This window comes from Echeneis naucrates, chromosome 24 (genome assembly GCF_900963305.1).
Source record: "Echeneis naucrates chromosome 24, fEcheNa1.1, whole genome shotgun sequence".
In the NCBI taxonomy this organism is placed as follows: Eukaryota; Metazoa; Chordata; class Actinopteri; order Carangiformes; family Echeneidae; genus Echeneis; species Echeneis naucrates.
This window is the reverse complement of record NC_042534.1, coordinates 7,337,871-7,361,478: the sequence shown is the minus strand read 5'-3', so window position 1 is coordinate 7,361,478 and position 23,608 is coordinate 7,337,871. Positions and strand designations below refer to the sequence as shown.

General features: G+C 38.9%; 3 protein-coding genes across 9 annotated transcripts; 1 reads left to right on the top strand and 2 right to left on the bottom strand.

The window, feature by feature from the left end:
- Positions 1 to 4,444: 4,444 nt before the first annotated feature.
- Positions 4,445 to 9,122, bottom strand: drc5 (dynein regulatory complex subunit 5). The gene is made up of 5 exons (XM_029496820.1): positions 8,367 to 9,122; positions 7,286 to 7,460; positions 6,636 to 7,204; positions 5,623 to 6,072; positions 4,445 to 4,733 (listed from the first exon to the last, which is right to left on the bottom strand). Exons 1-5 carry the CDS (start codon positions 8,373 to 8,375, stop codon positions 4,539 to 4,541), a joined length of 1,398 nt encoding a protein of 465 aa, XP_029352680.1. The 5' UTR covers positions 8,376 to 9,122; the 3' UTR covers positions 4,445 to 4,538.
- Positions 9,123 to 10,415: 1,293 nt separating this feature from the next.
- On the bottom strand, positions 10,416 to 16,292 carry rnf8 (ring finger protein 8, E3 ubiquitin protein ligase). 5 transcript variants are annotated; one of them, XM_029496438.1, is made up of 9 exons: positions 16,059 to 16,292; positions 15,703 to 15,831; positions 14,576 to 15,024; positions 13,343 to 13,550; positions 12,791 to 12,853; positions 12,380 to 12,487; positions 12,076 to 12,280; positions 11,892 to 11,927; positions 10,416 to 10,808 (listed from the first exon to the last, which is right to left on the bottom strand). In XM_029496438.1, exons 1-9 carry the CDS (start codon positions 16,179 to 16,181, stop codon positions 10,588 to 10,590), a joined length of 1,542 nt encoding a protein of 513 aa, XP_029352298.1. In that variant the 5' UTR covers positions 16,182 to 16,292; the 3' UTR covers positions 10,416 to 10,587. The 5 variants fall into 5 exon arrangements, with proteins under 5 accessions (XP_029352298.1, XP_029352299.1, XP_029352300.1 ...); XM_029496439.1 differs by having other exon boundaries at positions 10,416 to 10,805; XM_029496442.1 differs by having other exon boundaries at positions 10,670 to 10,805; positions 12,069 to 12,280.
- A 939-nt stretch (positions 16,293 to 17,231) lies between these two features.
- On the top strand, positions 17,232 to 23,430 carry aida (axin interactor, dorsalization associated). 3 transcript variants are annotated; one of them, XM_029496002.1, is made up of 11 exons: positions 17,232 to 17,502; positions 18,130 to 18,196; positions 18,308 to 18,361; positions 18,696 to 18,750; positions 18,830 to 18,893; positions 19,059 to 19,162; positions 19,320 to 19,328; positions 19,925 to 20,047; positions 20,263 to 20,385; positions 20,736 to 20,853; positions 20,945 to 23,430. In XM_029496002.1, exons 1-11 carry the CDS (start codon positions 17,396 to 17,398, stop codon positions 21,042 to 21,044), a joined length of 924 nt encoding a protein of 307 aa, XP_029351862.1. In that variant the 5' UTR covers positions 17,232 to 17,395; the 3' UTR covers positions 21,045 to 23,430. The 3 variants fall into 3 exon arrangements, with proteins under 3 accessions (XP_029351862.1, XP_029351863.1, XP_029351864.1); XM_029496003.1 differs by lacking the exon at positions 19,320 to 19,328 and having other exon boundaries at positions 20,945 to 23,429; XM_029496004.1 differs by lacking the exons at positions 19,320 to 19,328; positions 19,925 to 20,047.
- The last annotated feature ends 178 nt before the right edge of the window (positions 23,431 to 23,608 follow it).

Sequence of the window (23,608 nt, the reverse complement as noted above, 5' to 3'; positions counted from 1 at the left end):
ACCTCACAAAGAATATCATGATACAGGCACAAAGTAAGGAGCTTCTTAATCCAAGGGTTAAGGTAATAATAACTTCTTCTCCCTTTTTCAACTACAAACTACCTTAACAAGAATTCGTTCAAGCCTCTGAAGTCTCACACAAACAGGAAGCAAAGTAAGTCTGGGAACGCCGTTACAGTATACTTAATATGTCAGGGAAAACAGACTGGATGATCTTGATGAGACTGTTTAAAATACAGTGCGGCTTTAAAGGACCATACTGCCAAACTGTCACGTACAGCCCCACAAAATCCATAAAGAGTCAGATAACCAAGGAATACCAAGAGGAGCCACATCCTACTGTCACAGACATCTTGCGAGAACATGAGTCAACACTGTCTAGTATTTGGAGCCTGAAATGGGTTCTGACTCAAAGGCAGGGGTTTCAAAGGGGTATCAAAATTCAGGAACGAATAAAGACAGAAATACTGTTAAATGAATTGACACTCACAAATGTGAGTCACATGAATCGGGTGAATGATGCCAGAAAAATAAATATATATTAGCCTTCTTGTTTAAACATAATAAACAACATTCAGAAGTCTGGGTAAAATAGCACATTTTACAAGCTCGTAAACACTAAAGCTAACTTGGGCCCAAATATTAAATGTAAACCCCTGGGCGTAAAATGTTTTGATACTGGGGGATTTAAATATCTTAACTAAAAGTCAATGCTCATGGAAATCTGTTAAAAAAAGAAACACAGTTATTTCATGTAAAAATAAACATGTATGATGCCTATTCCAAAATATCCATTTAGCTGAAGCAAGCTTGGTTGCAATGACATTTAACTTCTCGGCTTGCTAAGTATAGTAACACAGTCCATGAATAATTTAGAACAGGAAGGCTAAAGGACACAAGAACATCAAGCTGAATGAACGACACTTCTTCAAACTATTTCTTAATCACCTTAAACTGTACATTTTGTATTATGGCCATCTAGATAGTAATAAACGTCACCATGATATTGATAGATATGTCTCACCCCAGCTCGTTTCAAATGTCAAAGATCCCTTTAAGTTCATGTTTGGCAATATTTTTATTCAGCCTACCTCTTTATTTAAGTGCCTAGCCATCAACTGTTACTGACAAGCATAAGCTATCCTAACTTAAATCATCTCATCTCTACATCCCCCTATTGGAACAAGTGAAATGTATGCTCATAATAGAAAAGTATAAAATGTATAGGTGAAACACTTTGAGTTACCTGATCAAATGACTGTGGTTTATATACAAAACATCCTAACAACCAGATCTAAATGTTCTGCAGATGATCATAATGTAAGATAGCTCCTCTGTAGCCAGATCTGTGCTGTTACTGATCCTGATGCATATCAGAGAGACAGCCAGAGAGCTGGCCATCAAAGATGCTAGAAATAGGCAGAGGCCTGGATTCACTACTGATAGTGTCAGATTTAATGATATAACAGGATTACTTTAAAGAACTAAAAAAAATTCTTCCTCTATTCTAAATTGGTGTATGTAGTTTCTTTGCCATGTTGAATTATGTTTTACAGCCAAGCCATGCATAACACTAAATCTTTAAATGGAGAGAACAGACAAAAATGAGGCATACAAGAATGTTTGAAAGAGGTATTAGTAAGAATTAGCTTCTAAAATGCAACAACCCAGCCCAGAGAGACACAAATTATTGTCCAAAGTGTATTTTGCTTTCCAATATTCCACAAAAATTTGAAAACAATTTTAAGAGCTCTTTTATTGGATGAAAATAAGCACTGAACTCATTAGAAAAAACTGAAATACTAATTTACACGTCATCTTGTACAAGAGGTTGAGCTGGCACGGGTCATTGGCACCTCATTTTCTGCCATTCTGATTGTCAGAATCATTTCATTTGTCGATGTTATGACTTAGATTCACAATAATGGCGTTGTAGTGTAATTTGTGACCTTTTCGCCCAACTCATTACATTCCATGTGTGGTGATAGGTTAGGAATTGTACATTATCTTTACAGCAATACCAGAGAATGCACTGAAAATAGTCAAAAGAAATGTGACGTGAAAATAAGTCTGATCTTTTTAAACCTCCTATTTCATTAAAAAATGAAATTCAAACAAAAACAAAAACCGAAAACAGGTTCAATATAGTTTGAACCTGTTTTCAGAACTCACAGGTCATCTATGCAAGCCCTTAACACTCAGGATTGTATTCAGGGCAAGGATTCTGCTTGCAAAAACAGTCCAAAACATGGCCATTGCTCATTTTTTCAACTTTAGGTTTCAGATGGCTCTTCAAAAGCGTTTGATAGGATCAAAGGGTTTCCAAACAGAGAATTGTCATAACTTTACTGATGTTCTGCAGGTGAAGGCAGGTGAGAAAAGATTCATACATTTATCATCTAATTTGTGTGTTTGTAGTAACTACCACTTAGTTTCAAACAAGTGATCTACTGAAGTGGGTTGCACTATGAAGCCTACGGACTGTCTGTTTGAACCTACTACTTTCTTCCTAAATTACTTACCTAGCCCATAGTTTTCATTATGTGTTATACACAGCTGACCATATAACAAATTAGCACATATTCAATATATACAAGGAAGTCAGAAAATATATTAACTTAAAAACACCTTTGATCTGCTGTTTTTAGATTCAACTTTGAACCTAAAGACAGCCGATGCAACCTGCTACAGGTCCTGGTGTTCATACTGTACATATTGAGAGGTCTCTCGGGATATTGAAGAAGTTGGTTAAGAATTTCAGATAAAAGCGTATTTCCTTTCTTGTTGAGAGTAACATGAGGACTATTGCCAGCAGCTGCTTAGTTTAAGGTAAAGAGCTTCTGGCAAAAAGTGCATATTTCATGGGCAGATTTTGAATTGGTGTAATCTTTACATTAAATTGTCAGTAAAACATTTATTTTACAATGTAATTTTTTTTTTCTGGTTTAAAGGCAGTTCACTGTGTAGCCTTTTATGGGAGAGACTGAAATTGAAACTTATTCATTAATTAGTTCAGGTTATTTTTATTCTGAGTCATGAAAAGTCAGCTCATATCCTAGCATGCATCAATCAGAAAGCTGAGGATAAAGAGGAAATACGTGTCCTCTTATTGTATAACTGAGAGGGCACCACAATCAAGAGAGTGTAAACTATACAGGGGATTAAAATGTACTGAAAGGTCTATTTACTTCTCTGACTTTGCGAGGCAGAGGTGGAAGAGCAAATGTTTCATTCCGAAGTCATCACATTATTTCATTCATGATTAGCTAACAAGCTTCTCGAAAAGCTTCACTGTGATATCCATACAGAATAGAACACAGAATGTGTTTACCAGTGCAATGTTTACGTCACGAAAAAATATGCGGGGTATTGAGAAAGGTTACGAACCTAACTGGAAGTTTCATAACTACATTTTCTCTCCATAGATGACTGTTACATAAAAACTTGTCATGCAAAGCACTGAACCCTTTATCATGTCTAGGAAGTAGGTTAGGTTGTGATCACATGTATCTGTACACTAAACAATGCTCTGGGGCTCTTTTTTTATAGTCACATAATTTTGTGGATTTTCAAGACTGTAGTGCAGCAAGGCTTTGTACTGTAAATAAAGACGAGAGATCTTGTCCTTAGATGAATGTGTCACATACATCGAAAGGTAACTAGAGCAGGGATGTTTTTGATGTGCCGATGTTAATGCGTGAATTTGTTAAGTTGCAAATTGAAATGCAATCCCTTTTAAAATGCTAATGCCAATAGCATCTTTGTGCTGCTTTTAATTGATGTGTTGGGACGATCTTTGTTTAACCTTAAACCCATTTTTTTGTTTTAACTGAACTACATTTGATAAATACACATGCACACATATTTTAAGTGAAGGTTGTTGAAAGCTACTGAGCAGAAGACTATGAACCTATTTTAGGGTTTAATTAGTCAACCATGAACCTAGAAGCTTTGCCTCTCTTTTAATGATTCTGCTGAACTACTAGTGATTTTTGCAATGTAAAAAATTGGGAAAACATTGCGAAATTAATTACACTCTAAGTGTTTTGTTGCTACCAAACAAAAATGTCTTACACTATTAACCAGTAGATATAGCTTAAAAAAATAAAACAACATAAGTCTGTATGTATTCAAACACCACCACAACGTTGCCTTGATGTTACCTAACAACCTAACAATACCAAATCTGTGTATAAAAATTGAAGAAAAAAAAAAAAAAGAAGCTCATAATAAACTGATATGCTCACTACAATGTGTGTCAGAAATGACTGAGGCCACCTATTTGTTTTTTTTTTTTTTGTTGTTGTTTGATGGGCTCCTTGTAGTTTTTTTTTTTAACATTTTAAAAAGTTGGGCATATTACACAATATGTTCATGTCAGCAAATCCCATGAAAAGACTAAAACCATTATGTTGACTTAACTTGTCAAAATAGGTACTGAAAGTTAAAAAGCAGAAATGTCTTTTTTTGTTTTATATTATGAAATTAGGCATACAGTGTTTTTAATTGAATACACAGGTCAGGGAAATTGCTTTGTATTATTCAGAGTAGCTATTGGTGTAGACTTGGTTTTCATTTATTTTGCTTGTTTCTTTTGTTTCTAAACTCTGGTTGGTCCAAACCACCTGATTAATGAGGGAAATGACATCTTCATCAACTTCAGACAGGCGGATGTCACATTCTGTTATGCTGGTGTTGTGAGACATTGCCTCCTCCAGAGCTTTACCACCATTCTGTAAAGGGGACAGGGACACATTTAGCAATGATGCATGTCCATGTTGAGCACATCACAGGATGTTGTTTCTAAAAGGGCTGAGGACACTTCTAATAACCTTGAAAAATCACCCCTAAGCAACTTTTGCTGTCTGGAATGTTGCTGATTTTCTAAACTGCTTATACTGTCAACGTCGTTTTATTGTTATGTCTAAAACAGGCATTTCTATTTTTGTGAACAATGGATTAAGGTCAAAGATATCAATGGTACTGTAAGTTGCATTTCTGCTATGTGGGTGATTTTTGATCCTCCACAGTGTATTCCACTCAGAGACACAATATGGTGAAATCACAAAGAGGAGAGAGCATGAGAGGGGGAAAACTCAGATGTATTTCTCATGGGGAAACAAGACTTACTCAGCTTTCCATTATTGCACGTTCTCCACACATATCTATGAATAATTGAAAATCCTGGTCCTTCCAAGCTTCTCTGTGTATTTACCCCATTGTGTTCTGTTTGTACAGATACTAGCATGCTTTGTTAATGTCAACGAATAGTGAAAATGTACATAACACTTTCCCACTTCTACATATTTAAATGGTTTCTTTTGCTTGACAAACATAGCATAGCAAAACCCCATATATTTAGTTTACTTCCTTAAATGACTAAGAAATCCAGCAAATATTCACATTTTAGTGCTTGAACCAATGTTTGGAAACTTTTGGTTAGAAATTTACTGCAATATAAAAGACTAAATTCCTTTCTTCTAGCACAAGCCTAACAATTTTGCTTGACTGGCAATAATGATCTAAGAATAGCAATATTCTTTCAGTCCAGCATTTCAGTTCTGTGGTGTCGTGAGAATAGGAATATGAGAAGGGACAAAACATTAGGATTACCTTACTTACCTCACCCAGGTTGTTACAGGAAAGATTGAGGCTCTTCAGGGTGTTGTTCTGAGCTAGTACTTTAGCCAGAGCAATGGCAGTAGGTCCTGTCACCTCATTGGCTCCTAGGTGCAGGTGGCGCAGGGTGTGGTTGTTCAGCAAGGCCTTTCCTATGGCCTGGCCTCCCTCATCTCTCAGGCGGTTGAGTCGCAGGTTGAGGGACAAAAGACTAGAGTTCTCGGACAAGGCATGAGCTATAGCTTTGGCCCCTGGGTCTCTAATGTTATTATCACACATGTTCAGGACCTCCAGTTTACTCCTGGTGAGCAGTTTGCTGATAGCCCTGGCTCCTCTGTCTCCAATCAGGTTGTGAGAAAAGTCAAGCTCCCTCAGGGATGGGTGGTCCAAAAGGTATCTCACCAGCAGCCGGCACTTTTGGTCCTCAATGTTGCTCTCACAGAGCCTCAGACACTGTAGAAACATTATAGTATAAGCAGTATGAACACAGGTGGTGTTCGTTTCTTCACTAAAGGCCTTCCATATGCACGAATACAACTTTCATGCCAGTGACACACTATGCTTTACAGTATATTATGTAATATTAACAAATAAATAAAAGAATACCAGTTAGGGCTGAAATTACTTATAAATTAATTAGCTGATTAAGTTTTTAATTACTTACTTTTATATTATAGATTTAATGATTAAAAATAATCATCAGAGGCAACATGTGCTGTCTCATGATCGTCATCACAGAAACTAGCAGATGTATGCCAGGTTAGCACGGGTTTATGTGACAAAACTGCTGCATCCAATACTGACATTTTTAGCCAGAGACTTTGCTGTCCTTTCTTTGTTGTAAACAGAGCATGCATAGAAGGTGGCGCAAACAAAACGTTTTCTGTTACATGATTTTAGAGGCAAGGGGATTGAATTACAATATCCTCCAGACAATTAGCTCTAACCTTTGCAAGGATGCAGCATTTTGAGGGGCAGCATACCATGAACTAGTGAGGTGGAATCAGTATATTCACCTTCAAGGTCTTGCAGGATTTAAGAGCCTTGGAGAGGGACTCACAATCTCGGTCAGTCATCTCAAACATCTTCCAATCAAAGTTCATACCACATTGTTTGACTCTATATACCAAATGGAGTTCTTCCAGGTTTGTCATCTTATCAAGCAGGATGCTAAAGTTAAAGTGGTCCATGGAGGCTCCATCATACTCATTAACACTCGCCAACTCTGAGCCATATTCCTCTTCCTGCTTCTGAGGCTCCTTGATGGGCGGCAACAGCTGGGAGATACTCAGCCTCTTGACATAGTCTTTACAGAGTGGTATTAAGTTTAAAATTGTCTTTGGCTCTGTTACATCTGGAATAAAGAGCTCGATCATGCTCTCCATGTGCCTCTCAAAGAACATTCGTTTCCAGCTGTGGCCATAATGTGAGACATCACAAATATCCCACTTCTGCTCACAGCACCGCTTCCAGTAGAGGCCATCACTGATCACGTTGGCTGTCACATGTAGTGGCAGTGAAGGAGACAGTCTTTCCTGAATGAAGTCTCTCTGGATGAAGGTAAGTTCTTTAAATATGGGCTTTTCTGTAAAAGGTGTAAGGTTCACTGTCAAGTTCCAGTTATATAAAAATGTCATGTGAAGATGAGAAGAGAACAAAAGCTTACCCTGAAAGTTCCTCACTATGCTTTGCAGACAGAGCTTTGACAGACATGGCACTATGTCCAGACACCAGTCTGGATCTACAGCAATGATCCTCCTCGCCTTTCTCGAGTCTTGGGGGACCTTGAGGATGGACCCTGCAGGAGGGGACTTGGCCATTGTTGCAGTTCCTCGGATCCTCTTTTCAAAACCAGAAGACAGTTTCACTTCTCAGTCATCACGCATGAAAATGTAGCTTTTAGCTAACGCGTTAGTCTTTACATTCAATGCTAATGTTAGCTTATGGCTACGACTAGCTTACCGCTGTAACTGTGGTGGATATTTGTTGAAAAAAGAAACATTTAACACTTTTCTTATGTCAACCAAACTTGTTTTTTTTTTTATTTTTACACAAAAAGCAGTCTTTCCGTTTCAAACGTCTCGCTGCTCCGACCGCTTCATCCGTCTCCATGGCGACAGAACGCTCGAGTGTAGTTGACTACAGTTAGGAAATGTTGTTCCAGGATTGAGTGTTAAAATGAATGTCTCACAAGTGGATCAGTGCATGCTGCGCATTTAAAACGACTGAGTATTAGAACACGGTGTAAAAAAAAACCAAACACACACACACACACATAAAAATAAAAACAACAATAACAACGCGGTTTTTCTTCCAGTCGACAACATATCAGATTGGAAGTTGGAATTTTCTACACTCATCGAACGCAGCTTCTTCTGTTGACAGTCCATTGGGCTTTTACTGAACGCTGTTCAGAGAAATGATCAGTATCTCAGGATGTGGATACTTACAAAGAACACCATGGATACCTTTTATTGATCATTAACTTGTAAACAACTGTATTTATTAAATGTCCATATATTAAAACCTACTACAGGTTACTTCAAAGCTAACTTCATATATAAATTGTAGAAGCTACAAAACTACCATTAAGCTTTTGAATCATTAATCACTTGGTGTTAAAAAAAAAAAAAAAATACAGGACAGTGGGATATAAATGGAGAGTTTTGATATGTGCAGTGTGTTTCTAGATTTGTGCAACCTCTATGCTGCAGGAGGCTGTATGCTCGAGCTGCTGCACTGCTCACCATGATCATGCTGTGAGAATCATTTGGATGCTACAAAGCTGGCAGATGGACCACGGTCATGGATCATGGGCCTCTTGGATAAGAGCTGTTGGAGTGAATCCATCTATCTTGCAAACAACACAAGTGTTACAATGTGGGAGGGAAGAAATCTGTAAATGCCACTTTTAGAGATGCTGACCGATAATACATAGATGAGAACTGTGATGTTTATAACCTTTACTAACCCTCTGAAAAAAATCTGCTGAAGAGCAGATGCGAAAAAAAATTAGCAATTTTCTTTTAAGGTGAGAGATGTGGCACCATTTTTCAAATGCTGCTTGCAAGAAAAGGGAATAATGTAAAAATCTTAAGATTTTCACATGACCACACATGGATGGAGTCAGGTTCATGATGCAACAAAATAACTCTTGTATCCACGTGGAGACAAAATATGTTTGAGAGAGAAATAAAAAAAAGAGAGATGGCTGTTACTGACATCATGAGGCTGCTCCAGGAGTCAGATGGAGGTTTTGATGGAGAAATGGGAGGCTCCGACTGTAGCCCTGAGGCAGTCCATCACTGTCATCCCCATGTAATATGGCCTGACAGACACACGCTTCCCTCCGTACTCTGGCTTTAATGGACTGGCGTGACATCAGCCATCCACCGCACAGGAGGCAAACTCACTCTGTGAGCTGTTGCTCCAGTGCACTCTGGGAAGAGACTGATTCACAGTGTTGGTTGTTTCTGGAGCTGCAGCAAACAAGAACTGCACAGGTTCACTGATCAACTTGGCATGTCCATTGTTTTGGCATGACTTTGTATGATTCATCCATTCAAACATTATTTTAGTCTAACTCAAAAAAAAAAAAAAACAACAAAAAACCCAACAGCTTTTGTCTCACAAGAGTAATAAAATAATAATAGAAATTAGCAGCATTTATGTTGTTAGCTGGAACCACCTGGAATTACATAGTTATTCAATGAAGGTATGGGAAATAAAAATGTTGACCTGTTAAAATGTTCATGTGACACCAGGAATTCAGAGCACTCGAAGGTTAGATGTGGAGAAATGAGCTGATGTATCATCAAGATATTGGCTAATACATCTTTCTCAGAGCATAGTGCTTCATATGGATTAGAGATGCGGTATTGGAGTATTGAACACATACAGTGATAATTTACGGTACAATTAAAGGGTTAGACTAACAGTCTATATTCAATTACCTCTGTATGGAGGAGCTGCTGTATTTGTTGCTGTTCAACGCAGCTTCACTGTAAATACCAAAAGATGGAAAGTTGGACAGATTTTTTTTCTCCAGATGAAAATCTACTTGTAAATGGGGCAACAGCTGCCGATGGAGATTTTCATGTTAAACACTCATTAAATTGAGAAAACTCTTCATGATACAATTTCAAAAAATAAAAAACACTATTGAAAGCTGTTACCCCTGCTGCAGTTTACATAAATGTTGTACTATGTTGCATTACTGTTGTATTTAAATGGTCTCAGGTCAGTGACCTTAAACACAAACATTTTATTTTATATTCTTAGAACTCAGCTTTTGCACACTATTGAATTGATCTGCTCTAACTTTGTCACGCCATTTTATGACATTAAGTCATTCTGTGTTTTATGTAAGTCGGGACCTGAGAGAGATGAGACCAGCTCTGGAGTGAGGCCAGAGGGAGCGATTAGCGCTCTTCTTTCCTCCAGCCCTGGAGCCTTTCGAAGCTCGTGTGCCAGGCAGAATCTCCCAGGTGGCCGTGAAGATGAATGGAAAACAGAGCATCACTATAGGGAACATGAAACAATGAAAAATGTTAACCTTTGAATTATGCAGCAGATTTGGCTAGGAGTCACAGATTTTTGTTTGATTTTGTTTGGTTAACACAAACATTTCTTCCAACGTGAGACTTTGCAAGTTTACCCAAGACTTCTACATTATTCTATTGGTTGTCAAGGTATTTCATCTGGGCCAGATTATTTACAGTAGATGAGATTCCTGACTTATAAATATTGACGCAATGTATCAATGCTTGCACAAAAACACAAGCAGGAGATTATTATGAAAATGTGTAGGCATAAACTTTATTTTTGTTGAAAATAAAAAGGAAATTAATAATTTAACATAAAGAAATCGTTGTTAAGTCTTTGTTCCTAGGAACATTCCAGGGAAATGCAAACATTAACACCAACAAGTCCAATTTACATTCCAGCCCAAAAAAATAAAAATAAGAGCTAATCATCAAACTCATCAACACTTTCATCAGAATAACCACTGAAAGAAGGACTGGAGCCCAATTGGATGCTACTGTCTGTGTCCACAGAGACGATGGAGCTGCTCGTTATAGACACCATGCTGTCGTCACTTTCGCTACTCCCGATGCTGTCGTCGTCGCTTTCGCTGCTCCTGCTGCTGTCATCATCGTGGATCACCATCACCTCTGCAGATTCAGCTGCTGAAAATCATGCATGAAAAATCATTATTTTTCCCACTTTTTGCTGCAAACATTTGAAAAAGATGAAATTTCCCTGTTAGCCACTAAAGGAAAAAGGCTGACGTTATTTTTTATTTTTATTATCACACAAAGAGAGGGAAACCAACACCAACTTTTCTGCCTTTGCAAACAAATGTATGCAATACCAGTAACAAGGATTAAGTTTGATTTATTAAAAGAAGAGTAACCAAAAAGGCTGGCCCTTATTTTTTAGAAAATGTTACTTTGGTTAATAGAAAATTTCCCTGAGCCTATTTTAAGCTGAATTTTTTAAATACTTTTTTTGAACAATGGCACTAAGTGTAAACGTAGAGTAGTCATGGTTCATTCTACGCTAAATCCATTTATCTTGGAAAATATATTTTCTTTTGTTTCAGCATTCACAAAACAAAACCACACAACTGAGAGAAAGACATAAATCTTTCTCTCTGTACTGCCACCTTGTGTTCACAGTTTTCACTCAGGTCCACCTTCTGGACCGACCGGCCACCCGCCACCCCCCCTCAGAAAAATGGGTATCAAATTACTTCAAACCCACATTTCTTTTAAAGAATGAGCAGCTTCAACATATCCTCTGAACACTGACCCTTTTGCTCAAGGACATTTCAGTGGTCACTGCTGACAAGAGGGAACACGAGTAACTGAGCATACTCGTGTCTGACTCATGTCAAAACTACTTATTTATTGATCTGATGAATGTAGCATAGCACACCATTGCTCGTAAGTTCTGTACTGTTGCCGCATATTAACGTGCCAGCCGAGTGCATTAGCATGATCCTGACTGAGGAGGCTATATCTGTCACATTCTGTAGTATTTGCTATGATGGGGAAATTGAGGTAGAGGTCATCAAAGCAGACAAAGATCCTTGGGGAATCTTGTATATTTAGCTAAAAATTCTAAGTCAGCTGTATTAACAGTTTTTATTTGAGTCAATTCCATTTGATATAATTCTTCGCACTCGAGATTTCTCATTAAACGTGTCTATATCAAATTATCAGACTGACTGACTGACTGTGCTCATTGTAAGACAAACATTCACTCACCTGACCTGATGACATCACGGTCACAAGCTTCTTTCTCTAAAAACAAGAATTTGTTTTTTTAAATTGGTTTGTTTATATAAACACGTTTTTTTCAGTAAAAAATGGGAAAGAAACCTTTGAAGTGATGTTTCTCAAATGTCCAAATGTCCGATAACAAATACCCTGTTTGTAACGCACCTCTCACCTTTCCTCTCAGTAATGAGGGTCTGGCGCCTTGTTTTCATGTCCAGACTCAGGTTGTCCACCATGCTGTTGATGCAGTTGTCCAGTGCCAGACAGCGGGTCTGAGACTGGATAGGTTGTCGGCAGATGGGACACTCGTTTTTCTTCTTGCGCCATTGTTTAATGCAGTCACAGCAGAAGCTGTGAGCACAGTTTAGAATGACTGCCTGTAGAGATCAGTGATCCACATTAAAAAGAATCAAGTAGAATCAGACAAACATGCCACCACTGAAACTTAAGTCAATTATCGAATCTATCCATCCTACCTCAATAAAGAGCTCGGAGCATATGATGCACTGAAGTTCATTTTCAAGGACTTCAGTCACTTGTGTAACTACTTCCTCTTTTTGTGCCTTGGCCTTTTCTTTCTCCTCCTGCAGAAAATGCCAAATAAACGATGAAAGCCACATTGAAGCCGTGCCAAACTATGCCAAAGCCCAAGATTAAATGCTTGTCTTCATTTCTCTGTCACTTCCAGCTTTTTGTTTTTGGCCAAGAGAATCTCTTCTATTACTTTGTTTTGCTGAGGATGAGGAGGAATTTTATGGACACGGGTACTCAACACTAAATGTTAACATGCATAAAAACTTTAGCATTTACACTAGAAATGATGCATTTGTTTGGTTGTATTTGTGTTTCTGAAACAGTAAATAATATTAAAGACTTGTGCTAAATACCTCTTGCAGAGCTTCTTCCATCTGTTTTTTCAATAGCTCCTCCTGATGCTGTGTTTTCTCTGCCTAAAGACATAAAAAGTTTTTTTCTATTAGTCATTTATACAAAAATTATGTTTTGACAAACCACACACACTTTACATCCATGTCAGAACATAATGTACAGCGACATTTTTTGATTGCTCACCATCACTGAAGAAACATTTGAGGTCATAGTTAAGAGATCAAAAGCACAGTTAAGTCAAACCTTCACAAGCATCTGCAATTCTGGCCAACGAAGAATTTACTGTAAATTACCAGGATGTGGAGTTTGACTGAATGTACTTCTCAAAACAGAGAAAATCAAGTGAAACCAAAACCGTGCACTACCACTGGAGTGGAACTTATCTACTTTATGATTTGGGTGAAGGTGCACTTTTTAAGATCATAACACTATTACATTTTCACCACACTCACGCTGCAGAAGAAAGGTTTCATTTCCAGTCCTGTGCACTGGAAGCGGTTGTTGTTAATGCATATCACACACGTGAAAGGAACTACTTGAAAAACTTTCACCTCTAGCTGTTTCTTAGTTTCGTTGAAGGACTTCTCTAACGTCTCCATCTGCTGCATTTTGGCTCTAAGTGTCTCCAGTTGACGCTGCAGCTCCCTGACCTGCTCTTCTCTGAGAGGGTCTGTCTGCTGGGGCTGGCTCTCCATAGAGGCTACCTGCCTCTCTGTGCTGTCCACCTGCGCCTTCAGCAACAGCATGTTCTGGCTGTACCTGTAGCAGTGAGGGGGACAGTGGGAGGTCGGAAAAAAGGTGAGTGCTTTTAACTGGTTGCAAGAGAAAAGACTACCTGTGTTGACCTGGTCCATGCACACCTCCTCCCTAATCAAGAAAGCTCACCAGCGCCTGCACTTTTTGAGGAGGCTGAAAAGGGCACACCTCAGTCCAACAATCCTCACCACTTGTTATAGAGGCACCACTCAAGAGTGTACTGAAGAGCAACATCTCTCTCTGGCACGAGAGCAGCAGTGCTTCTGTCAAAAAGACTCTGCGGAGAGTGGTGAGGTCAGTTAAAAGAATTACTGGGGCCATACTGCCACCTATTGAGGACCTGGCCAAACAATGCTGTTTGTCAAGGACAAAAAACATCCTCAAGGACTCCTCTCACCCCACCCACAGTCTGTTCTCCCTCTTGCCCTCAGGGAGAAGGTACCACAGCCTGAGGTCCAGGTCTGCACGGTTCTGTGAGAGCTTTTTTCCCCCAGTGTCATCAGACTGCCAAATAGGACATCTTAATTAACATGTCACTAATTCTTATACCTGGGTTACATGCCATTGCACTTTGCTTTTTAGAATTTTTTTTTACTGTTTGTAAATACTGCAGCACGTTTTTTTTTTTCTTGTTTTTATTTGGAGCCTATGCAACGTTGTTTCATGCTGCACTGTATCCTTGCTGGAATGGTGTCTGAATGACAATAAAATTAATAGTGTAATTTTACAATACCAAATATTTGTGCAAGCATGGAGACATGCCATCTGCTGCTATTTTTGTTTTGGGATGAAAAGTTAAGTGGACTCTCAGAACACACTATACACGTATTTTCTATTGAAAAAAATTACAGCTCAAGAATTAGTGCTCCCGGTAGACAGAAAAATCTTTAGGGAATATGCTACAGGAAGGGTTGCCAAACCACAACCAAATTATTTTAGGTTTTAAAAAGCTGGAAGCTTTTATAGGAACTGATGTTTAGCAATGGGACTCAAATGACACAACAGAAAAAGCACTAACTGGGACTTACATTTCCAAATTGTCCACACCACAAGGATTGCTGGAGCCATCGCTGGTCTGGTCCACTTTCTGGAGTTGTCTACTGGGCCCAGTTTCTTCTGACTGGGTGTGACTGAGCCTCTGATGGCATTTCACTTGAAAAACTGGGCAGGGCTTTGCAAATGTCTTATCTGCAGAGGAGGAGCGGTAGAGCTTCGGCTTAGAAGTAGAAGGCTCAACTTCTTCAACAGACAACTTCCTCTTAGACTTATTTGATGTATTGGCTGCTTTAACACCCTCTCTGTGTCCATTAGCAAGGCAGAGTTTAATGTCTTTAAGGGGCCGCTTGATGAGGACATAGTCAAATTCCACTTTGCTTCCATTTACAGGAACCCCAAACTGTATGGAGTCTCCAAGTCTGATCTGATGGGGTTCTTCAGCAGGAATGCGGCTTCCATTCAGCCACACACCATTGAGACTCTGAGAAAGAAAAACAAAAATGCTTATGAGCTGCCTTAGAATATAATATTCATATGATTGTACAGCTTTGTTTGTACACACAGCAGTCATTTTAAACACATCTGGCATGCAGCAAATGTGTGGAATAAAGTCATGGAAAACAGGACTTTTACACATGTTGAAAATTTGGGCAAAAAAGGAAGTTCACACTGCTTTGTTGGAGTATGAAAGTCCCAGAGCCTTTTTATAGTGACTAGGTGATAAAAAACCAACATGAATTGATGTCACTCTGGGTCAGACAGGATGTTTGTCTTATTTTATAATGTTGTCATTATAATACAGTGTTTTAACTTTTGTGCCTGTTTGTGAACATCACAGATTAGTTGGTTCCACATACGTATTCTTTACAAATAGTACTGTAATGATGGTAGAAACTGGATAACCCAGCATACAGAAACTTCTACAGCTACCACAACTTGGCCTTTACTCACTCAAATTTAAATAGAAACAACAACAACAAAAAAAACTCCCATTTTGAGCATAAATAAAAATAAGCAGTTTCAAGCTTTTTCAGATGTGCGAATTTTATGTTTGTTTGTTTTGCAAATATGACAATAAACTGAATGTCTTTCTTGGGACTGGTCTGTGCACATTTCCTCCAAAACAACGAGCTGATTAATGATTCAACGACCAGAAAACCTTTTTGTCCGTCACTGTCCACTGTCCATCTTCTCTCTGTTTGAAAGTACAGTGTAATCTGGAGATCATGAGAGGACAGACAGGAGACAGGAGCTGGTAGGTTACATCCACGCCACGTCCGATGGAGATCTGAGCAGCGTACAAACAAAGATGACAAACAGCTAGTTAGCCGTCACCTGAGTAGCTCTTCAAACTCGTTACAACATGGGGGACGACAAGCTGAGTAAACTAAAGGGGGCTATATACATATGATGAATACAGTCCATGTGAAGCACCAACTCTCTTGTGAACTTCTGTAAAATTTCGGATTAATCTACGAAACATTTAGCTTGTTAGCTAGCATTAGCAAACTACACCTCTGTGCTGGCGAACAAGCGAAGCCAGTCTGAATTTCTTCCGACTCTCATCAAACATAAAACCTCAGAATCTGAACAGTCAGTTTCTTCTGCCGCAGGGCACTCCGACGACGCATTATCCATCTTATCTTAATCTGTCAGCGCCTAAAAGGCGCTCAGACACGTCCCTTTCCGTGTTATTTCAGCCCTCCGAGCCATAGCTGATGAGCTAATGAAGCTCCGGAGCCGCCACAAGTTAGCAGCTAGCCGCAGCTAACACGTCAAAACCGGAAGACGCTGGCTGCATTTCAAAATAAAGGATGAGCGGTATTGCGATTTATCTTAAAAATCTTATCATTTATCTTAATCGCGTTGTATGACTTTATAGTGGGTTATTTATACAGAGAAGTTATTTAGCCTTGTGCCAAAAAGTTAATAGAATCTAATATAAAATGTAGCTTGACCCAAATTGCGAAATATTTTCAGTTCATATATTTATTTTACAGATGCTGAAAGTTGTTTTTGTTTTTTTACACGTAAGGAATTTATTATTATAAAAGTTAGGAAATCAAAATGTGCTGATTAAAATTTCTCAGAACCCCATCGGTGGGTCAAAATAAAAACAATAATAGACTGTTTTGTTTTGGTAAAATATCAGTCTAATCAATAATATCTACTAACAAATGAGCTAACCGTTTGGCTCCATTATTTACTATCATCAAATTGTTGTCGTTAGTCATTTGATGTAGGGCTACATGTATTGATTATTTCTCTCATCAATTAAATTACTTAATCTGTTGATAACTTATACGTCTATAAATACTCTATCTAGCTATACCTCTGAATCTGAATAAAAACCTATTAAAATTTCCATCACAGCTTTCGATCCCAAGGCTTACTATTGCAAAAATATTAATATTAATATCATATGAAACAAATAAAGACAACAAACTTCTGCAACTGAGAAACTGCTGCGAGATATTTGACATTTAGCCATTTAAATGATGAATTGATTATCCTAGCCACCTCAGTGTGTCTCTATAATGGGGAAACATAGTGGGAGCTTTAAACTGAACACCACTTGGCCCACCAGGCGCTCTGTTGTCTCTGAATCGGGCGACCCCGCGTCCCAAAACGCGCGCACCTCGAGCTCCGGGCGGGACTTCCTCCGTGGTGCGGATGCGATCCGAGGGTGAGCAGGCAGAAAGGGCTTGGTCGGGGTGTCACCGGTCTGTGTCTGTGCGCCTCTGGACGGCAGACAACCTGGATGACGACGCTGCAGTCGCCGGAGCCCCGTAGATGAATCTCCTCCTCGGCTATGCTGGCCTGAGAGCGCCGCCGGTTCCCGCCCCGCCAAAATGTCTGATGTCAACAAGACTATTCAGAAATGGCACGCCAGTTTTAGGAAAGGCACAGACTTTGACTCGTGGGGACAATTAGTGGAGGCTATAGATGAGTACCAAATGTAAGTTGCATTCAACATGTGTATCCAGTCAGCTGGTTGTTGTGATCACTGTGTTTCATTCTGCAGGGATGTAGCAGCGATGTGGAGCAGGCAGTGTGTGCATTACTGTGCTTTCCAAGAAGTTAGCCCCCGGGGCTGTCAGTCAGTAAATAAACCCTACCCATCCATGACGTGATGTGGCAGTTGTGTGCATGTTGCATCCCGAGCTTCAGTGAGCCTGAGCTGGGAGAGAGTCGCTCCCTGAGCCGGCCTTGGAGAACCAGAGCGAGCTGCTGCTTTCATTATGTGTCATGCAGCACAGAAACGGGCCAATATTCCTCAGAGTATTGAGAAATAGTCAGCCACACCCTCTCATTGTTATGGGTGGGTTGCATCTCTGTGGTGAGGAATGTTTCCTGCTCTCAGGGACAATCCTCACTTTCAGAGTTGTTCCAGGTTTCAATCTGCTTTGGCAGCCAATTAATGTCTCATTTCAGACGGCTTAATAACAAAATCTAGGTCTTCACGCCTCATCTGTTTGACCGCAAGGGGGCGCAGGGATGCATTATTGCAGTGCACACGCATCTTCAGGAGTTTTCAATTGAACCTCATCTGCATGCACTTCTGTGTTTTTGTGGTTTGATCCAGTTTAGCAAGACAACTGCAGAAAGAAGTCCAGGCAACAAATTCACCAGACTTCACAGAGGAGCAGAAGGTAAATCATTGCACCTCTTTAACCAGCAGAGAGAAAAGTCAGGTACTTTTCGTTAACTAACGTTTTTTTTCCTCTATTCTTTCCACTCTGTTTTTACCTTTTTTTTCCAAGAAAACTTTAGGAAAGATTGCAACATGTCTGGAAATGAGAAGCGCAAGTTTACAGGTTTGTATTTATCTTTCCAAACCTGTTTCAGAGCAGAAATAATACACCAGCACAAATTAATTTTATTTTTTTTTTATGTAGACAAAGTTGCAGCAAAAGCCTACCCGTATTAAAAACTATACAAAACACCAATTCAGTAAAAATTAAAATTGGTATATTGGAGGAAAAAAAAATTCTCTCTATTTAAATTAAATCTGAAATAGTTTTTATTAGACCAAACATAATGAATGAAAACTGTTGTTGATGGATAAACCGTGTCCTTTTGTCACAAAGGACATGAGCTTCTAAAGTCAACTAAAGATGTTTAATGTGTCCTCTGTCGTCTGCCCTGCAGTGCACACAGTCAAAGGAAGAATTCAAGTTAGAAGACCTGAAGAAACTGGAAGCCAGTAAAGAGGAATTAAGATTCTGTGCATTAATTCTCATGTGTATTCTCTCTTACACTTAATTCTCTCCATTTATCGACAGTAATTAAGAGTATATTGACCTACAACAAAGAGTTTCCTTTTGATGTCCAGCCAGTGCCCTTACGGTAAATACATCATTTTAAATCTAATGTTATTGCATGATCGATATTTTGTGTATTTTAGTTTAGTGTTTAGTCTATAAGACTGATAGTGTAAATGCGACTCTCTGCTTTCATTGTGTGCATCTAATCTGTAGACAAATGCTTAAACTTTGTGTCCCTCCCTGTCAGGAAAATCCTTGCTCCAGGTGAAGAGGAGAACCTGGAGCTGGAGGAGGAGGAGGATGCAGCAGCAGGAGCAGGTTCAACGGAGGCTTTCCCCCAACGCGCCCCTGGTAACGGCGCGTCACAGTTTACAAAATGCATCTGCTGTTTGCCTGGCTGTGTCATTTTTGTGCTGTTTTTGAGGGCAGTTTCACTGTGTGTCTCTTTGTTCCTTCTGTCGGTGTGTCGGTGCTGTGCATGGCTTCATCGCGTGCGCTTCACTTGCAGCTTCGCAAGGTACTGTACTGCTCCACAGATGATCCCCATCTGAATCTGCCCTCTATCGCATGACAGACGGGTTTTTTTTTTATTGTAGCCTCCCAGTGGAAATGTAGCCAGTAGCTCAGATGACACATCTAATTGAACAGCTTACAAATTGATTTTAAAATCAATTGCTTCTTTTTGACTGTAATGTCTCTAAGTTTAGATGCTGACTGTCGTCAGAAGGACTGATGTCTCTTCCCCTTCACTGAGTTACCATTTGTTTCATTAGTTTTGGTCACATAGTATCCGTAGCTATACCTTTAGTAAAACAGCTGTTTTTAGGTTAATAATGAGCTCAGCACATTCCCAACACAGTGTTAGCAAGGATTCAACCACTGCTAAAAAAGTATAGGTGAAAAAAAAAAAGATGCCAGCAGTTAACATTAAAGTCGTTCTAATCCACATTTAATATTATAAATACATCAACTCTAATAATGTGCAGTCCAGTTGGTGACTGGTGTGCTGATGAGGACATTGGCTGATGGTTGTTGGTTACACCTTGATCTCAGGTGATGTCACCCTCTGTTGTTATGGTAACTGTTGATGCCTTTAACTGTTGTCCTTTTCAGGTACCTTGTTGCCACGGTTACCATCTGAGCCAGGAATGACACTTCTTACAATAAAGATTGAAAAAATTGGCTTGAAGGATGCTGGGCAGTGCATCGACCCTTACATGACCATTAGTGTCAAAGGTATTGATCCCATAGTGACCTGACGTGTGTAACGTTTAACACAGCAGCTTCAGCTTGGTGAAGTGGTGAAAACTTCTTAAGCTGCTGGTCTCACTTTGTTTCTGCTGTTTTCTTACAGAAATACTGCTCCACAGCTGCCTGTGTTGCTCTGAAATCTTAAAATCTGCAAACTTCTTGCTTACGCCTCATCCTCTGTGTGTCCTCCCTCCCTGCAGATTTGAACGGTGTAGATTTGAACCCAGTGCAGGACACTCCTGTGGCCACCAGGAAGGAGGACACCTACATTCATTTCAGTGTGGACGTAGAGATCCAGAGACATGTGGAGAAATTACCAAAAGGTAATTTGTTGAATTATTTCTGTGATTGGTTAATTTCATATTTGTTTTGGGAACTAGTATCATCAAAGTGGCCTCAGCAGCATATTCCAGTTTTAAGAGCCAATTAATGCTTAAATGGTGCAAAATACAGAGAAAAGCAGAGGCCAAGTGCTGAAGCTGCCAAGTAGAATCTGCTGTGTGCACTGTAGCTAATGTGAATTTGGAAATCATGAGGATATTTATGAATGAATGCAATGGTCATATTACATTCCTAAAATCTAGAACAAACGGAAAGTGAATCAATCCTATCAGACATCCCAAAGTGTCCTGTAATATTCACATGGTTTATTAATTTCTGTAACTTTCTCCAGGAGCAGCTATCTTCTTTGAATTCAAGCACTACAAGCCCAAAAAGAGGTTTACCAGCACAAAATGTTTTGCCTTCATGGAAATGGATGAGATCAAACCAGGACCCATCGTAATTGAACTGTGAGTCAATTCGTGCACAACTCTCCAAAATGTTTTGTCTTTAATGTGTGTTGGACCGTGAAAGCACAAACTTTATCTTCATGAATTTCAGGTACAAGAAACCTACAGACTTCAAGAGGAAGAAACTGCAGCTTCTAACAAAGAAACCACTTTATCTCCATCTTCATCAGACATTGCACAAAGACAGTTAAATCAGAGCCTTGAACTTTGCACTCCCCCTTTTATTCTCTCAAACATCCACATCCAGCGAGCTGTGGTGTTCTGCCACATCACATCCAGCAATACTAAAATCATGGCCTCTGCCGTTTCCCCCCACAGTTATCCAGAGTGTAAGAAGAAAGGAGACGGATCTGAGCCAAATATGAGTTGCATCAGCTGCCACCGCCACATTTTCATTTTTCTAGTCTTTTGAATTTATTATGAAACACATATTCCATCAGCTACATGAAAGCTTCTCAAAAATAATGGTGTTTTATTAGCTGGAGTGTTTTCATAAAGCAGCAGTGGTCTGAATCAGTTAAACCACCTCATCTTTAGTCTTCCTTCTGGGCACTGATGTAGGGAAACAGGACTATGTGAGTTCTGTCAGGTGCTTAGTTTGAGTTAAATACTTAATAAAGTCATTGGACTTTGAACCTTGAACTGAAGTTAAATTCAGATAAACATTAAAAGCAGCAATAGTTGCCAAAAAAGTGGGAAGTCAACGGAAAGCCATTCCCCGATGAAAACTGGTGTCTGTCTGTTATTAACACACCAGAAGGGCTTTCTTCAAGTCAACGATAGCCCAGGATGGTTTATGGAGTCTTGAGTGTGCTGAAATGCTATTCAAATAAAATCATTCAACTTAAAAACATTGCAAACTGAATGATAAAATTAGCATTTAAATTTTGCATCACATAAAAAAAGAATCTCATTTATTTTTAATCAAGTCACTTTTATTTGGTCTCACTTAATTGAAATTTGAAATGCAATCAGAAAACTAATTTTAAAAAGGTTATTTAATAACTAAATTATTCCTCTGCATATCATATCCCATCTGACATTTTGTATTTCCTGCTTGATTATTAACCTACACCCCTTACTATAAGTAGTAAACACAACATAAATATATTATCACCTCTTAAATAAGTGTCTTAAGAATGATATCAGGACTCTTGCTCCTTTTGTCCACCTAACAGTGCTTGTTTGCCGCCTGCTGTTGAGCAGGTAGGACAGTGACACCAGCTGCCTGATGCAACTTAAAACAAGTTGATGAGTGAACTAAGTTGGTAGAGTTGCCGGTGGTAAATCCAAATAATGAGCAGCAAGACACTAAACAACACATTACATGTAGTCGTTTGATTACTTGTTTGTGTCTCAATAAAGGCAGCTTTAATGTAAAGCAGCTGACACACGTGCTGTCGTGTGTGTTTAGTTAAATTTATTGACTGAAAATAAATCACCGGTGGTGGCGCGCTCCAGACTCCATAACAGTTTAGTGTTAAGTCATGGATGGTATTGGCATTTATGTTACATGGTGCAATTGTATGTTAAATATAAATAAGGTGCTCTGCATTACATTGAACAGTTTGGCATTTTCTCACAAAATTTGGTGGAGATGTCAAATTTTCACACCAAACTGTATTAGCCCAAATGAATGAGACTGAATACTAATTAAATGACATTCTGACCGTTTCTAAATTAGTGTTCACTCCTTAGTATCTATTGAATTTATTATGTTTAAATACTGTTGCATGAAGTTTTATAAATCATTCTAGTTTAAATTGGATGCAGCACGGTTTGCATGCTGTGGATGTGTACTCTGTGCAGTGTGAGCCTTTGGTTGAGGCTCAGATATTTAACGTCATCTTTTTTCCAAGTCCGTTTTTTTTTTTTTAATGGATTACAGCTGTTTTTGATCTAGTTTTACTTTGCAGATGTTTAGTGTGTTTTATTAGGTGTTTTTAAGATAAATTACTAAAATGGTGGTCAGATTTGTGCTCTTGGTCTGACTGTCAAAGGATTGCCTCTCTTCACTTGCTACTCAGAAAAGCCCTCTACCTTTATTTTGAAATTTAACATCGCCCTGTCATGAAGGACTTACAAAAGAAATTATGCTGCCTATGACTTTATGTTCCCATTCTGATGTTGCACACATTCTTCACTAAAAAATACACATTGTAATTTTTGATTTCAGATTTTATTTTTGTAACATTTCGATATTCAGGACTAAGTGTAAGATACACTAACTGATGAATATACAGTTCACTGTGTATATGTATGTATGAAGTGCTACGATGTGGTAGAACTGAGAAATGTTGAGTGCTCTCGTTTTGCTGGCTGATTAATGGAAACTGTATCAAACATTTACAATGCTTTTCATTTCTAATAAACTACCAAAAAGTCAGTTTGGTGGAAGATTTTATCCAGAACTGAACTGCTTTGGTCTTGTTTCACTGTAGCTCCGATAAGGGTTGAGGACACATTATCTTCTAAATATAAATTCAAGGCTTTGAGCAGTCCTTAAGAAATAAGATGGGGGCTGTTGGTTTTCAAGCTCTCAAAAAGACTCACAAAGTGACTTTATTTCTCAATACAATAAATTTCTTCCTCAGAAAAACTTTTTTTTGTTTTTTTAAGTCTAAATGTACACAAAGGGTGGATTGAGAAGACAATTTCATCTGCTGAGGTTCTCCAAAGATTTTTCATTCATTTCAAAGCCATTTACTCTTGTGTTGATCCATACAAAGATTACACAAACTTTTTGAAAGAAAAT